This window comes from Rhopilema esculentum, chromosome 16 (assembly GCF_057945365.1).
Source record: "Rhopilema esculentum isolate cy_ngs chromosome 16, ASM5794536v1, whole genome shotgun sequence".
NCBI classification, from domain to species: Eukaryota; Metazoa; Cnidaria; class Scyphozoa; order Rhizostomeae; family Rhizostomatidae; genus Rhopilema; species Rhopilema esculentum.
The window spans coordinates 14726788-14742150 of NC_142830.1; the positions used below are offsets into that span (position 1 = coordinate 14726788).

Sequence of the window (15363 nt, forward strand, 5' to 3'; positions counted from 1 at the left end):
TTACTTATACATGGCTGTTCAACTTCTTTTGTCAACAATGAAAAACAAATCTCGATTTTATTTTACCATTTCCATGTTATGAAGTATCCATAGAAGATTTGATACAGAATGTTTTTCTTATTCGCGCCAGACATAACAACTTTGCTGCATTCAAAATTAAATCCCTGTCGAAAGTGTATTAACTGTTGCTTTTTTTATTATAAAATATTAACTAATTTCTGCAGTCAATCAAGCAAGGGCTCGTTTTTGGCAAGGTTTGGTATAGTTTCAGCCTAGCTTTAATTCCATTCGAGGTAATTGAGACGAAAATTTATATTTGCTGCTGCTAAAAGCATTTAGTCATTCTGATAAAAAGTAAAGGGAATAATTTAAAATTTTGGCGTGTTTGGTATGAAAATCGAGAGCTTCTTGTTGATTGGCAGCCAATCATTGCTGTCATCACATGTTTGTTTAGGCCACGAAATTTGGTTTCCAAGAGAAAAGTCAAGAAAACTTGTGAGTCCGTCTGAAAGATGCGTTAAACGATTCGAAAGCTTTGTTGATTGTTCCTGGACTTTCGACACGACGAGTTTCCAGCTATCGATTGACCTTCTTTATTAAAAGAACATGCTTAATAGAGGACGTAGATTCTAGGTTTATTGAAATGTGGAAACAATACAAGAGCAAGATCAGCCTGAGATAAAAGAAATGAAGTAAATGCAGGGCCGTTGCGAGGAAAGCCTTGTTGGGGGGGGGGGGGGGTGTGGACTACAAATTTACCTGATTAAAAAATTTTTGCCTGAAATTCTTTAGTTGCTGTCACAAACCTCTGCAATGCATTTTGTCAATCTAACTCTGTATATAACTCACAACTTTCATTTTAATTTGATAATAACGGAATTTTCCTAATAGTTTTGTCAAATCTCTATATCGGAACCGGCACAGATTGTCAATTTAGATCCCTCTTTCCATCTTAGCATGCCCTTTGAATGTTAAAAAAATCTGGAGCTCATAGTGAATTGCAGTTGACGCTTCTACCGATAAAATTTAGGGGAAATGAACACAAGACACAATTTTACCTAAAGAGGGCCTGGATTTTTCGATCTAGTGCCAACAAGAAATCTTCAAATCTTCAAATCATTAGTTTGTTTACCTTCATTCATATCAAGCAATATCATAATTAAGCAACGGAGTAACTACCTTTGCTTGATCCTTTATTGATTTTATGACATGAAGGTCTCTAAAATACCTAAAGCGTTTCTTCCACCGAGCGGATTTTACCTGAAATTTCCTATTGAGATACTATTGGGGGGGTGACACCCCCTCACACCCCCCCGGTCGCGACGCCCCTGAGTAAATGCAATGTGTTTTTGACATTGATGCAACCATGTTACAAAAAATAAAACTCACATTTGGTTCTTGAAAAATTTATAGTATGTGAATGTAGAAAAATCATTGCTGAAATAAGAACAACATTCAAAACACCCAAGCGTCAGGTTTATCAAAAATAAGAACATTGAGCCGTGGCAAAATCATTCCGGTTTTTATAAAATGAGTGCAGCTAATGAGTCAAAATTACTTTTCAAGGTATCAATCCGCCCCGTCTTAGTTTTCAAATATTCTTTACGCCACTGTCAAGAACGAGAGGTTCATTAGGTATATGCAAAAAGGGGGAGTTTCAATATTATTTTTCGCGAATGTACCCTACTCGTGTCAGCAAAAACATTCTTATCATGTTAAATGAATCACTGACATCTCAGTTTTTCCATCCCAATTCATTTTTTTATGTAACGATTTACCGCACTAGAATAATGTGGCAAGAACTTTCACAATAGCATTTTCAGTGGTTTGCCCGCTTTTGAGAGCTGAAGATACCAACCATGTTACAATTGGATCTTGCGTCAAATTGATTGATCTCCTAGGCCAACTGGTGTTTCGTTGCACCCTATAACAAGCATTTTGAAAACCCTAAAACTTTTTGAGTTTTCTTTATGAACATATGTGACCAATTAAAATAAACAAGACTTATATCAGATGTTTTTTTTGCACAATTAGTGATATCGCTTTTATTTATCTAAGTTGCGGTTTCATCTTGGTTGCCTTTCTCTAACCAATATGTTGTGCATCGAGACGCTTGTCATTTCTTCTTCACTCATATTGTAACCGAATTCTCTGAACATATTCGTCGAATTCTCTGTAGCAGATTCTAAAACCCAATGACATAGAAACCTAATGAAACACCAAAAAATATCTAAGTTTGGTTCAAGTTGGAAAAGTCACTTTCCAACAAGATTGTTGCAAATACAGAGAAAAATTGTTCATCACACGCCCATTTTGAAATTACAGGATATAGATCGTCACGAAATCAAGCCTTGAAGCTTTGTTTTACTCATCGAATGTTTAATGCTCGGAAAGGACCTCTGAGGCATTTGAAATTTCAAAGAGGCTTTCACTATTAATGGCATGTGACAAAAGCCAAAAGTTCGGCAGTTCCAAAATGGTTTTCATGTAATGCACAAGTAATTCTTTTCTAATCTTAAATTTGTCTGTATATTATATCCAAGTTTATGTTTTAACTGTAGCTACAGCGACGTGATTGCGATACCTGCAGCAAAAATGCCTGTCCAGCACTGTCAAGGCTACAGGGGGACGATGATGCAGAATAACGAGAATTTAATTGATATAGCGCCACAGAATTCTGTGATAGCGCCGACTGGTTGACTAAAAACGCTTTTGTATCAATTATGTCTAGGAAGGCAGAGCTGTTGAGGCAAACAAGTAAATTGTGAATAAATTCAGACGGGTAAGGAATTCGTTTCCGGAACTCACTGGGAAACCATACCAACGAGTTCATCTCCACGCATTCTCACGGATTACAACCACTTGCTTCTTCGTATGAGTCTACAACAAATCCTTTTGTTTTAGACGATGAAACGTATCGTTGCAACAGATGCGAGACAATATGACCTTATCCATATAAATAAGCTTTAAATCATCATTGGTGATCCAAAAGTTAGCGCGCAGTTGCACACAAAGCTTCGGTCTTTCATGTTCTGCCACTGGCCGCTGGTCTGGGTTTTACACGACGGGTAGCCGAGGTTGCTATGGCGTTTTACAGGGAAGCGAAAAGAGCAATCAATTTGTTTTTGGATAACAACTGAGGTTTTTAGCTGAAACACTGTGCACTGATTTTTACCGTTGCTAACAGGCTGCTTAAATGATGGAACAGGTCTGTATACGACATATTAAATTTGTGTATAAGAGACAATATTTTGGATCTACTGCTTGCGCGCCAAATACAAAAATTTCCTGCAGATAATGAATGGCCTAAAATAGCGATGTTACGTCGAACATTTTAACCACATTTTATCACTAACGTACCAGCCACCATATACACATATTTTGAAGGTAGTTAATCAACTAACCAAATGATATGATAAGTTTATCTTTGCCGCAAGCTTTTTTGCCTCACTCGGTGAAATTTCTTCCCTGTGTTAACGTTTGTATAATATGTTAACATCTTTGTCATCAAACAAAGACAAGATAAAGTAAGGCGGGACAAGTTAAAAGTTCAAAATTATCTTATCTGGTTCAACCATGATGTTTTATCACTAATTTTTCTATGTAAATAACTCTCCAAAATTTTAACTGATACTATGAGAATGGAGGATGGCTCAGTGGTTACGGATTGTGGACTTAAAATGCAATGTCTGTGGTTAAAGTCCATGACATGACCAAACTTTCCCTTAGAATGAGGAGAGTGTGGTCACATCAAGGGGAAGAACTGGGACACTGCCCAATAAGCATAGCTTTTTAGTATCTTTAAAACTATCTTTGAAACCTAGGTAGTAACATGAAAGTGGTTGGCTATTTTATTGGTAATACATTTTCACTGCCTCTTGTAATGTTGATCCCTATTTCACTTTATCTATTGAAGTTTTTGGTCTTAAAGTGGACTCCAACATAGTAAATCTTGTTGGGCTGTAACCTCCCCTCCAAGAATGTCAAAATACTTCAAGACTGACTCCTAAGATAACTTCTCAGGCATTTTAGGGTTTGTGGTATCAGAGATGTTCCATAATTTTATTAAGATGCAAGTAATCTGGTTTATTTTAAAAAAAATTATGAAATTTGAAGAACATTTTGCAATGAATAGGCTTAAGTTGTGAGATCTTGCAGATCTTCACTCCTGTCCCAACCACAAGTCTTATCTGCCCCTCAAACCCCAATATTACAAGAGTTTAGTACTCAAAGTGCTTAGTGCTTTGCCTTTGGCATGACCTTTGCCTCCTATTACCATTCTCTGACCCCTTGAAATTCCTCCATGTAGCTGAGACTTATGAAGCTGGTAGCTTTTAGGAAAATGATATTTAATTTTTGAAGGGTTGCAGATTTTTGGAGTAAATGTACCTTCTGATTCTCTTTCCAAAATTGATCTTTCCGGATGAATCTCGGGTACTATACGTAGACACATCCTTCTGTAGACTGCTGCAGTGGCATAATTCTTAGCCTTCGTCAACTGCTCGTCTTTGCCTGAGTAGAGTTGACACTTATTTGTCATCCAAGTTTAGGAATATAATGGTATGATCACTTTCGGGGGAAAATTCTATATGAGTATCATAATGATATTTTAACTGTTAACATTTACTGTTAAGTTATTTTATTGGTTATTGTTAAGAAGTTTAATATTGTTTTGCTTGTTTTTCTTGTAAACATGCCTAACAACAGTTTGGATTTAAGCTCTAAAAACCTGTATTTAATTTATTCTTTTCAATTTGATTAACAATCTGCAATAGTGACACTGTTTAATGAATTATAGTTGCAAGATGTCTCTGCTTCAACACAAATTTTAGAATCGTTAATTTTACAGAATACAAGAAGGGAGTACAGTGATGTTACAGAAAATTTGCGGAGGTTGAGAGGGCTTTCAGAGGATGAAGTTTCTGAAGAAGGACTTCTTAGGTCAAGAATAGAACAACAATCAGAGTTGATTTGCATCCTAAAACAGAGAGCAGATGAATATCTGAAGAAATATATGGAAATAGAGAAGAGAACTGGTGACCAGCCGTTTTTGTAATGTTATCAGAAAGGTTTTCTGCCAGATTCTGATTGTAAAATCAACAAAATATTCCAAATCATTTTTTGTAAATATGCAATGGCTGATACCAAAGACATGGTTTTGCTGCTTTTTGGTGCATATATTACTTTATTACTTAAAATATATGTTTGTGAATGGGTAAAGTGAACAAATGTATTTATTCAGAATGAGTTCCACATGCACCTGGTCAGGTTCCTTATTCATAGTTTGTTTTCAGGTGACTTGACCTTTCTACTCCCCAGGTAACTCTTTATATGCAAAAGGATGCCATGCAATTTTACGAGTGTGCCATAAACCATAAAATAGAAAATGCAGAAAGTGGATGAAGGATAATAATAAGTGTAGGGAAGTTTCCTGAATACACTCACGTTGTCTGCCGAAATTTACCAATTTATCGATGGTATTTTGCTAATGATTTTTAATTTGATACTTCACATTTCAGAAAATGTTCGAAACGAAATGGCAGAGTCATTGAGCCGGTATGAAGCTGAGAAAAAAGACCATGAGATTTTAAAGAACAGATTCAACACTTTGGATCACAATCATGTTGAAATGATCAAATTGAAGGATGAGTACAAAAATGAGAACGAGAAGTTACGAAAAGAGAACATGAAACTGAAGCAGGACAATGAAAATATGTTCAGTGAAACGATTAGGGAGAAAGATCGTATTCTTGAAGAACTGAGCGTGGACGTGATAAGGTTTAAAAAAAGCTTAGAAGAAGCTGACGAAAAGGAAAGGTACGCTGATAATCAGTCTTGAAATTCTTCCATGATTGCCTTGTTTTCGCTCAAATTTTAAAGCATTTTCTTTTCATAAATCTGTGGCTTATATATTCCAAAGACGCTCATCTAGAATGTTGTTTGAGAGTTTTACTCGGAGGGGGAGGGGGGGTTCTGAATTCTGGATAATGTTCGGCAGTTTGACGACGAATTTTCCAGAGCCACTTTGAGCTGAGATCAAAACTTCTACAGAGGGACACGAATGAATTAGTGCATTTCTTTTGGTTTGATATGTTTCTGTCTCACAAATTACACTCATCGCTTCATTTGAAAGCCGACTTTGTGATATTTTAAATTTTCCAACTAAAGGGGGGTACAGCATGCCTGACCTTCTGAAGAGACCATCATGGCTCTCAGGGTGCCTGGCGACAAGAGTCAAAATTGATGATGACTTTTATGCTGTGCTGTATATGTGGTGGAGATGGGTATCGTATTGAATGTTTGCTAACAGTATGTAGTAACAGTATGTATTAAACTTCCAAAGTGCATTTTCTCAAATTTTGTTGGGCACTACTAACGTATTTCTCGAAACCTAGTCAGTCCAGTGCAACAAATGCCCTGCGCACTACGAAAGAGGGGGCGGTATTTGCGAGTGGCATGGCTTTGAGCTTTGATTTGAAAATGTTTCTGGGTAGTTCAATTGCGGACGTACAGTGTCACTTTTCGTGGTTTTGAGTCCTCTCCTGGTTTGTCACTGGCTCACATTTTCTCTAAGTAAACTTTCAAAATTTAGTCCTAAGCGCAGATGAATGAAATATAAAAACGTGTAAAGTAAGCTATTTCCAATCGATTTTTTCTCCTTATCTTCAAACTATTATGCAGTGTTTTTCTTTATCTTATGTTGGCTTCATGTCGCTATTTGGTTAAACTTGCTAAGCATTTGACAGAATGTATTGTTTTTACTCAGGGATCTCAAAGCCCAGCTTGATCAAATGAAAGAGCAAAACGAAAACCAACTTATCGAAATCAAAACTGCGCAAGATGATGAGCAATCTAATAACAAAGGTATGCTGTGATATTTATCAAAAGCCTGCGTGTTTAAATTAGTGCTTGATCATTTCGTTGCTTTGACCATTCATTATAATTTTGTAAAGATGGTCATGCGTAATTACATGATATACTGTTGTTGCTGTTGCCGTTTTCTGTTGCTGTTGCTGTTGCTAAGGCTGGTTGCTAGGGAGAGTCTTTCTCAATGCCGATGGGAACTGCTCATTACGCTTGGGTTATTCTCCTCCCACATAAGCATTAATACTTTGTATTTCAGAGACATTCAGACGACTTGAAGAGAAGTATTCAGCTGCTCAGAAACAGCTGACGTCACTACAAAGGCAGCTAGACGAATCCGACCAGCAAAAAACCGGGCTGCAAGATTTGCTGGAAGCTCAGCAGCTAGTTATCAAGGTATGTTTAATGCCTAGGCCTGGGGTTGCATTTCTGCCTCTTCGCTAAGCATAGGTTCTTCAACTTTCTATTCTGAACGAAACCCAAATAACGAACGCAGAGCGATCTTTGCTTTTACGATTCCATGCCATCCTCGAAACGTATCAGATATATGGCACATCTTACCCGAATCAACTTGAGTAAGTAAGATTCAGCTTTCTTTCTTTGTTGTCAGCAGATGGCCCATGTTGTTTCAAAGTGGATATTCATTCATTAGTATTTGTGAGAAATGCGAAGAAACTTAATCAAATTTAAGTAAGATTGGTTCAAATCAGGGATGCCAACTGTGATGATGTAGGAGGTGTCACACCGTCCCGTCAATTGTTTGAAGTGGTTGATTCAAATTTATTCATGATAGAAGGGATTTGGCCATGATCCATGCTAGCGGTAGACTTTTGTCTCTATGCTTGCATTTATTCAGAAAATTGGTCCGCTCTCGTCAAAAGTTGGTTCCATTTGTGAACCCGCCTCCGGAATAAGTTTGGAACGATACTTTATTAAGTTTGATGTGACACTTGTTTAAGTTATCCCAACTCCTAAGTTTGTAAATGTCTTTGAAAAAAGCAAACATGACGCTATCTATGTTCTGACATTTTAAATTCTGTAGAGTGTCATACGAAAAACTTTAGTTTACTAAATGTCTGCTTTTTTCAAGCCATTTTCAAGTTTTGTACCACCAAAAGATCCTAAGTTTGTTTAATATTACACTTAATGTTGCCCTTTTGTAAGTTTTCAACTACTTCATAGTTTGTGTAGTACGAATGTTAAGTAAATTTGGTGAGACACTTTATCCCCAACCGCTGCAAATTGTTCTGTATTTCACTTCTGCTCTTTCCAAACGCAGGAGAATGAGATCAAATTTAACGAGCTGCAAAGACTTCTAGAGGCTGAAAATGAAAAAGTGAGACATTTGGATCAGAGACTCAAGTAAGTGGATTTTACCTGAAATTTTGAATATTTCAAAAAATTGAAACCATATCAAAATTTTGCAAATTGAAAACGAATTTTTGGAAAGTTCAGTGTTAGGGTTTTAGGGTAAATGATATGCAGAAATATAGATTTTTGAGGGTGATTTTGAAACTTAAGCGTAGAGCATGTATATAAGAGCACAATTTCCAAGTTTGTATTTACCAAATGATATTCGTCTTTACATAACTGGTTGTGGTTTAGAATGCATATTGATGTCGCATCTTTAACGTTTGTAGACTCAGTTTAGCCCCCCCCCTTCTCTATCGAATTCCCTGCGAAAATTTAAGATCTTGTTTGTCTTCGTGTCGATTTAAGGAGCCGTAAAACTTTGCATGATGTTATGTTTACAAATATTTGTATGAAACCGATTGCTGTGCCATGAAAGAAATTTGAAAAAAAGGAGTTTAAATCTCATTACATTATTACATTGAATTTTCAATTGCTGCTTTTACAAATTTTTACTTTGAAAACATTATCTGAGAGTAGCAGAAATATGTTGCTTTTCAAAGAATGAAGTTACGAAATAATATTGTCACGATTTCGATATTATATTGAATATTGTCACAAATAATTAATCTATTGAAAACAAAACTCATTTCGTTCACAGTCAGTTTGTGATATTGCGTCGATATTTTTTAATCGAAATGGTCCTAAGGAATAGTAATAACCGTAAAAGCTCCCCCTCTCTATTAAGCCTACCCTTACCAAGCCAAAATATAAAATAAGCCCCCCTCTTTGTAAAGCCCTCTCTTTATTAAGCCCCCTCCTTATAAAGCCCTCTCTTTATTAAGCCCCCCTCTTTATTAAGCCCCCTCTTTACCATCTGATGTCAAACAAAGAAAATATGCACATTGGGTCTCTTGACGGGTGTGATGATGATATGATCATGTTCATCAAATACGGCCCATGTGAAGATTTCCTTATGCGCCTTAGAAGTCAAGATGATACTGATGTTGATTCTTTTGAATAAATCCCAGAGCATTGTGGCATTTTTATAATGTTTTATTTTGAATAGACCCCCTCTCTTATAAGCCCTCTCTCTTTTAAGTCCTTTTCTTGGACTGATGAAATAAATAAGCCCTCCCCCGGTCTTAATTGAGTTTTACAGTATGCATTAAGCACGGTTATTCTGGATGATAATAGCAAAACAAGCTAGGCAACAGGGCTTTCCGAGGACTGCAATTTGTGATTGTGACTGCATGCGACTTCGCTTTGCAGGAGATCTTAGAATGAAAAGCAGCAGTAGATAGTAATTGCTACTTTATAAAATTAATTGAATGTTTCTTATCTCTTTGATGCATTGGCTATTTTGATATAATTTCATTTTAGGAAAGAAAGCGAGTCCCTTTCTACTAATCAAACAATTCGGCGACTTAAGGTTGAAATAAACGAAGCAAAGCAGTCGAACATTCAATTACATAAGGTTGGTACCTTTAATAACCTATATTTTGGCAGAATGTTTAACATCACTTGGTACACAAAGAGAATTTGAATCTAAGGTTAATCTGCCCAATACTTATATAATCAGACAATTTTTTAAAATTTTCCGAATGCTTTTTCTCGAAATTTCCAATTTTTCAAAAAATACCAAACTTGAGTCAAGTTTTAAACTTCTTTAATGAAATCCGTTTGTTAAAGGAGTCAATTGTTATGACTTTTTGGCATTTTAATAAAAAATTCTGCAGCCCAATTTTAGAAACTGTACTAACTTCATGATGTGTTATTGTATTAGATACAGGTCTTTCATCGTCTGCTAAGCTCTTCAAAAATAGATAATAAGATTTAGGTATAGCCTACAGTGTTGAACTGTTTTCGCCTGTGAAAACATACATCATTGAATAACGTACCTTCCCTTTTTAGGAATTCGATGCCTATAAGAAACATACTTCAAATCTACTAAACAGGGAACGCGACCTAAATGTGAAGTTACGAAGACTAAACATTCCTTAAGCTTTAATATTTCATTATACTTCCGATCCTGTTGTCCTGCGTGCTAATATGTTTGCATCTACAGATAACAATTAACACTTTTTGCGAATCTGAAGTTGAAGTAGGCGTTCACGATGAAATGTTCATGTCTCACAATAAAGAGGCCTTCAGACCGTTAAGACGAAAACCGTTTCTGCAAATACACAAATAGCCAACATAATTATAGAACCATAGCATGGCAAAGAGCTGCTAAATGTACCAAGAATGTGCTCCAAGACCTTTTGCCAGTAATTGTATATTTTTCATATGCTTAGCTTTGAGCGTTCCACAGATAACAAGACTCGTAGGAATCCACACATTTCCCGGGGGATTTTGGGGCCTAAAAAACATTTTTGTGTCTTCAGTTCCAAAAGAAAAGAGAAAATCTTGAAAATTATTTGACTAATATATATCCTAACATAAAACATCTTAGCGTTTAGAATAAATTCATCTGGTTTTAAAGTCAAGAAGATTATGCTTGCCTTAACTGGATAGCAATGTTCTTGTTGAAATTAGAATCCCAAAAATAATAATTGCCTCCCTTGCAGTTTCACATACAAACTTTAATTTTGTTTCATTTTGCTGACACATTTCACAATTGTTTGAGGTTAAAATTGCAATTAGGTTAGTTCAAATTGTTTATTTTGGTCCAGTAAGTTCATTTTAAATTTATTTCCAGGTCATTTTTTAATTAGGTTATATGCTTTCTTGGCCTGTATACCTTTTTATTTAAAGAAAACTGAATCACTCCAAAAATTTCCCAAGATGGTTTGTAAAATATCAATTTTGTATACTTTTGCTTGATAAATGGCTGCTGGACCGGTTGGCTGGACGTAGTTTCGTTGGCTTTACAAAAACTGTTAGATTTTGATCAAACCCTTAAATCTTTCTCTTTATAGCCTTACTGAATTGATGGAATTTTGAAATGACTAGCTTTTGTCCGTTTTTGACAATAGTATTCTGGTTTCATCACATGAATGTTTCATCAAATTTCTTAGGTACAGCTGATCCAAATAATTTCAAATATGGATTATCTATAAATAATTTGCTACTTCCCTTTAAGTTTGAGCTTGGGTGGTGTGGAGTTTAAATTTGAATTTAGAAGGCGTCCGTTAGCCTGCTTTGAACTGTCGTGTCTTTAGTTACACATATTTTTCCCGCTATTTTGTGCCTATCTTTGTCGTAGAGCCCCGGTAAATATCGTTGCCATCGACTGTAAAGTTTGATAGAATTGTAAATTTATATCATTGCATGTTTGGAATGTCATGATTTGTGGATTGAATCAATGAATTTTTTTGTATCATTACTTGTATCTTCTTTTGGCATTTCAAATTTTTTTTTGTAGATTCTATAGTTTTAATTGCGATAAAGACCTCATAATTTCATTTCTTGGCGAGATTTCGTTCTTGCAAAGGCTTGCTATTTTTGAAAATGTTATTATCACAAATTTATATAAATAGAAACTTGTAACGAATGAGAAACACTGTTAAAACAAGTGATTCTGCCATCGGTCAACATCTTTTAGACAACCCAGATTGTGCAGAACTCTAAAATGACGACATATTTCGGATAATTGGCAGAGCCCAGTCATCCTTCCATCTAGCAGTTTTGGAGTCGATCTACATAAAAACGAAAAAGCCGCCATTGTGTAGACAGAAGGAGTTCGTTTTCTCTCTTGGACTCCAGTGGTAATTTTTCTTTAGGCTCGCGGCACTGATTGGTCAACTATACCGTTCTTGTGCTTGCGTTTTTCTGATTGGCCTATTTCGATCCACAACTGGGTATATATTTTCCATCGTGTTCTTTTGGAACCTTATTCTGACGTTTATGCTCTGAGGAGTGTCAGACGAAAAAGCTTTAAGTATGTTGTAAAATGTTTGCTTTTTTGAAAGCCATTTTCAAATTCTGTACCGCAAAAAAATTGTTCACAGAAAATATATTGCTAGTTTCAACAAAATCGAAGTTATGGAATTGAATTTAATTATTACTAAAAATTTGTAATCATTTTTGTCGGAATAGTGACTAACATTCAGCTAGATGTTGAAGTCCTTATCTGTTGTTTTAGAAATGAAAACTTTTTGAAAAAGTAGGACAGTAATTCAATAACAACTTTTGACACTATTTCTTTCTGAACTTTGCTTAATTGCTCAGCAGCGTGTTTCTTGTGGAACTCAGGGGCGAAAATCCCGTGTGACACCCCCCCCCCCCAATCTAAAAAATTGTGGATTTTGCAGGGCAATCGAAGATTTCGCAGGGCGCCCAGAAAAATTTTATTGCAGCGCAGGAACGCCACCTCGGAAGTTCGTTGAAGAATTTTGAAATGGATACATCATATTTGCGCCGATTTTCCCTTCCTGACATAGCATTCAAGCGAAGGTAACAGGTTATGTCAGGAAGAGACCAGTTACATTCATTTTTTATATGAAACTGGCTATAAGAAACGAATGCTGGACGGTCAGAAAAAATCAAGAAACTTCACTACTCGAAGCAAAAGGTTTAGAAACTATGAAAACGTCATAAAACAGAGAACAATGGAATTTTGTAAAATCTGTTGGGACCACTATTTCTAGCGGTGCCCCTATCTTAATATTTAATGATAAACGAAGTGTAAGATGAAGACTCAGAGAAATATCACCATTTTGTGTAACTATTTTGTATCAAATCCATCAATATTCTGTTTCACATTTTCGCCGATCACCATCATTACTTCAACTCTACTCCAACCAACTAACTAACTTTTTACGAGTTTCAACTTAGATAATCACTGAGACTTGTCGATTGATATTTTCCATACGTTTGTCCTTATTAGGTATTGAGATTCAAAACATGTTATTTACTACTGCTTTAAATCAAATATAAAATCAACATTATAATTAAAACTCTACATGCCGCCGTGTATCTCGGCACGTATTACACTACCGAATGTAATAACAATAACTGTGTGGGGTCTTAGGATACCAAGGAAGGTCTGGGCCCCAACAAAATCCAAGAACAGGATTGCCCTGAAGACCTAAAACTCAAAACACAAGGGATAAAAGTATACTTCCCACATCTAAAAACAGCATCAGAACGGAAGCGAATCTCTTGACGTGATAAAAAAGGTTAGGAACATTTCATAACATCATTCATGACATCATAATTAAGAAACTCTCGGAAGCATTTCGCAACTAACTGTCATAGCTAATGGATGCAATGATGATTGATGCACATATGTTTATGAGTGCAAGGTTGATCTGGTACTAGTTCGTATGTTTGTTGCAGTGACTGTGATGACATTGTATACTGTAACACTCCAGATTTGCAGAAAAAAAGTATAAATTTGCAAAGTATAGATATCAACAGATTTCAAAGACTAAAGGAGAGGTTTTTAACAGAACTGCAAATAGGTTTAATTCGCACAGTAAAAGCAAGAGTCAGGTGTTGTTGCAGATTATTTTGGGGTGATAGTTGTCGCCCATTTATTCTCGTTCATAGCAAACTACCCGACAAAAAACTGAAGCAAACATTTTTCTTCATTTTCGTTTTAAATCATTGAACAGGGTATACATAGTAATTAATTAAATTCATTGATTTTTTCAAAGTTGCCCTGTATAAAAAAACAAAACCTTATAATTTGCAATCCAAATATTAAATAAATGATAAAAAAAGTAAAAGAAATAATTGGGCGTAAATTATAAGCTTGAAAATAATTGAGCGATCGGTAGGAATGAAACATGATTCTATCATGCTCTTGAGTTTTCAAGACGGAAACTTGATTGCTGCAGGTTTTTGATGAGTTTGAATTTGGGGAAAAACTCTTCCATAATTTCGCCACTCGAAAATAAAAGATTTTTTGGCCACATGTTGCTCGTGGATACGGGACACAAGTCTTTTCTTGGTGACATAATAGCTTAATAAGCAGCAAATTGAAGCCAATAATTTTACAGAGTTAAAGCTTAAATGACAACGTGTTAACTGTATTAATTGTTAAGTGGCTTAATTTACAACCATGTATGTTGATTGCTCACATGCTAGAATGCTTGGTGACAACGAATATTTTCATTGTCATCAAGGACACATCTTTTATCCCTTGATATCAAATTAAACATCAAATTTTCATGATTAGAACAGTCGTTTAAAGCAGCAAAAACCTTTTCATGTATCTTCCCCTTGGGTCCATCCGTTTCAGCATTCATCGAGAGGCTTAAGCAGCCATCATCTTTAGGGTAATTCCAGGGGCATTGAATACAGCCCTTACCTTATTCTTAGTTTATTTTGCTTAATACAAGGATTTTTTAGGTGCGAGGATGCAGTGATTAGGGTCACCGATTATAGATCCGAGGATCTCGAGTTTGAGTCCCTGCCAAACCATGCTTTCGTTTAAAGTAAGGAGAGCTAGCAGCTCTCTGCAATTCCAGGCGTAGGAATTAGGATATGTGGCCACATCGAGAGGAAGGACCAGGACACTGCTCGATAAGCATAAGCTTCTCAGTGTCCTTAAAACTATCTTTGGATGCTAGGTAGTCACAAATACAAAGACAAAATACAAAGAAAGCGAAATATGTCCATATTTCTTATTTCTTCGCAAATGTGCATAAAACAAAGGAATTTTAGATGATGCCATCAAGTGTGCCAGCAATAAAATACTTTTCAATGAGAGAGAGACAATTCGAAGTTACTTTGGATTTATAGAAGAAAGTCTCTCAACAAATTTTTTGTACACTCTATATTCTCAGTCTTTTTCGTTGTTAGTCACATTCAACGGCTTTTAGTGTCTATTTTTATAAATTTTGGTTTCTAATAAAAGTTTTATAAAATTGACTGAATTGTTGCGAATTGCTATGGGTTATTTTTCAATGTCTTTTGCATTTCAGAGATAGACATAGGATTCTAAAATTCATAGAGGTCATTTTCTCTATCAAAGAAAGTTCAGAAATTCTTCGCTTTGCAATAAATATATCATAGATACAAAGATATTATTTTCCGAAATTTCTGACAAATTTGGTAAAATGTGAAGAAAAGAAATATGTTTTGGAATAAAATATAGATTGAAGCTCTGTCTTTTACAAAAACAGTATTATTGTAATTTAGCTTTGTTTAATCTCGAATTTTTTGAATGGAAGCAGCCTGGTGATTGGAATGGACCTT

General features: G+C 35.6%; 1 protein-coding gene across 1 annotated transcript; it reads left to right on the plus strand.

The window, feature by feature from the left end:
• Nucleotides 1-2688: 2688 nt before the first annotated feature.
• On the plus strand, nucleotides 2689-14365 carry LOC135682560 (coiled-coil domain-containing protein 89). Its single transcript, XM_065197506.2, has 8 exons — nucleotides 2689-3208; nucleotides 4850-5036; nucleotides 5520-5817; nucleotides 6767-6864; nucleotides 7124-7260; nucleotides 8144-8226; nucleotides 9598-9691; nucleotides 10129-14365. Exons 1-8 carry the CDS (start codon nucleotides 3197-3199, stop codon nucleotides 10216-10218), a joined length of 999 nt encoding a protein of 332 aa, XP_065053578.2. The 5' UTR covers nucleotides 2689-3196; the 3' UTR covers nucleotides 10219-14365.
• The last annotated feature ends 998 nt before the right edge of the window (nucleotides 14366-15363 follow it).

Coding starts and splice junctions, on each gene's coding strand:
- LOC135682560 (XM_065197506.2), top strand. Junction 5,037..5,519: donor GGAAATAGAGAAGAGAACTG/GTGACCAGCCGT, acceptor TTCACATTTCAG/AAAATGTTCGAAACGAAATG. Junction 5,818..6,766: donor GAAGCTGACGAAAAGGAAAG/GTACGCTGATAA, acceptor GTTTTTACTCAG/GGATCTCAAAGCCCAGCTTG.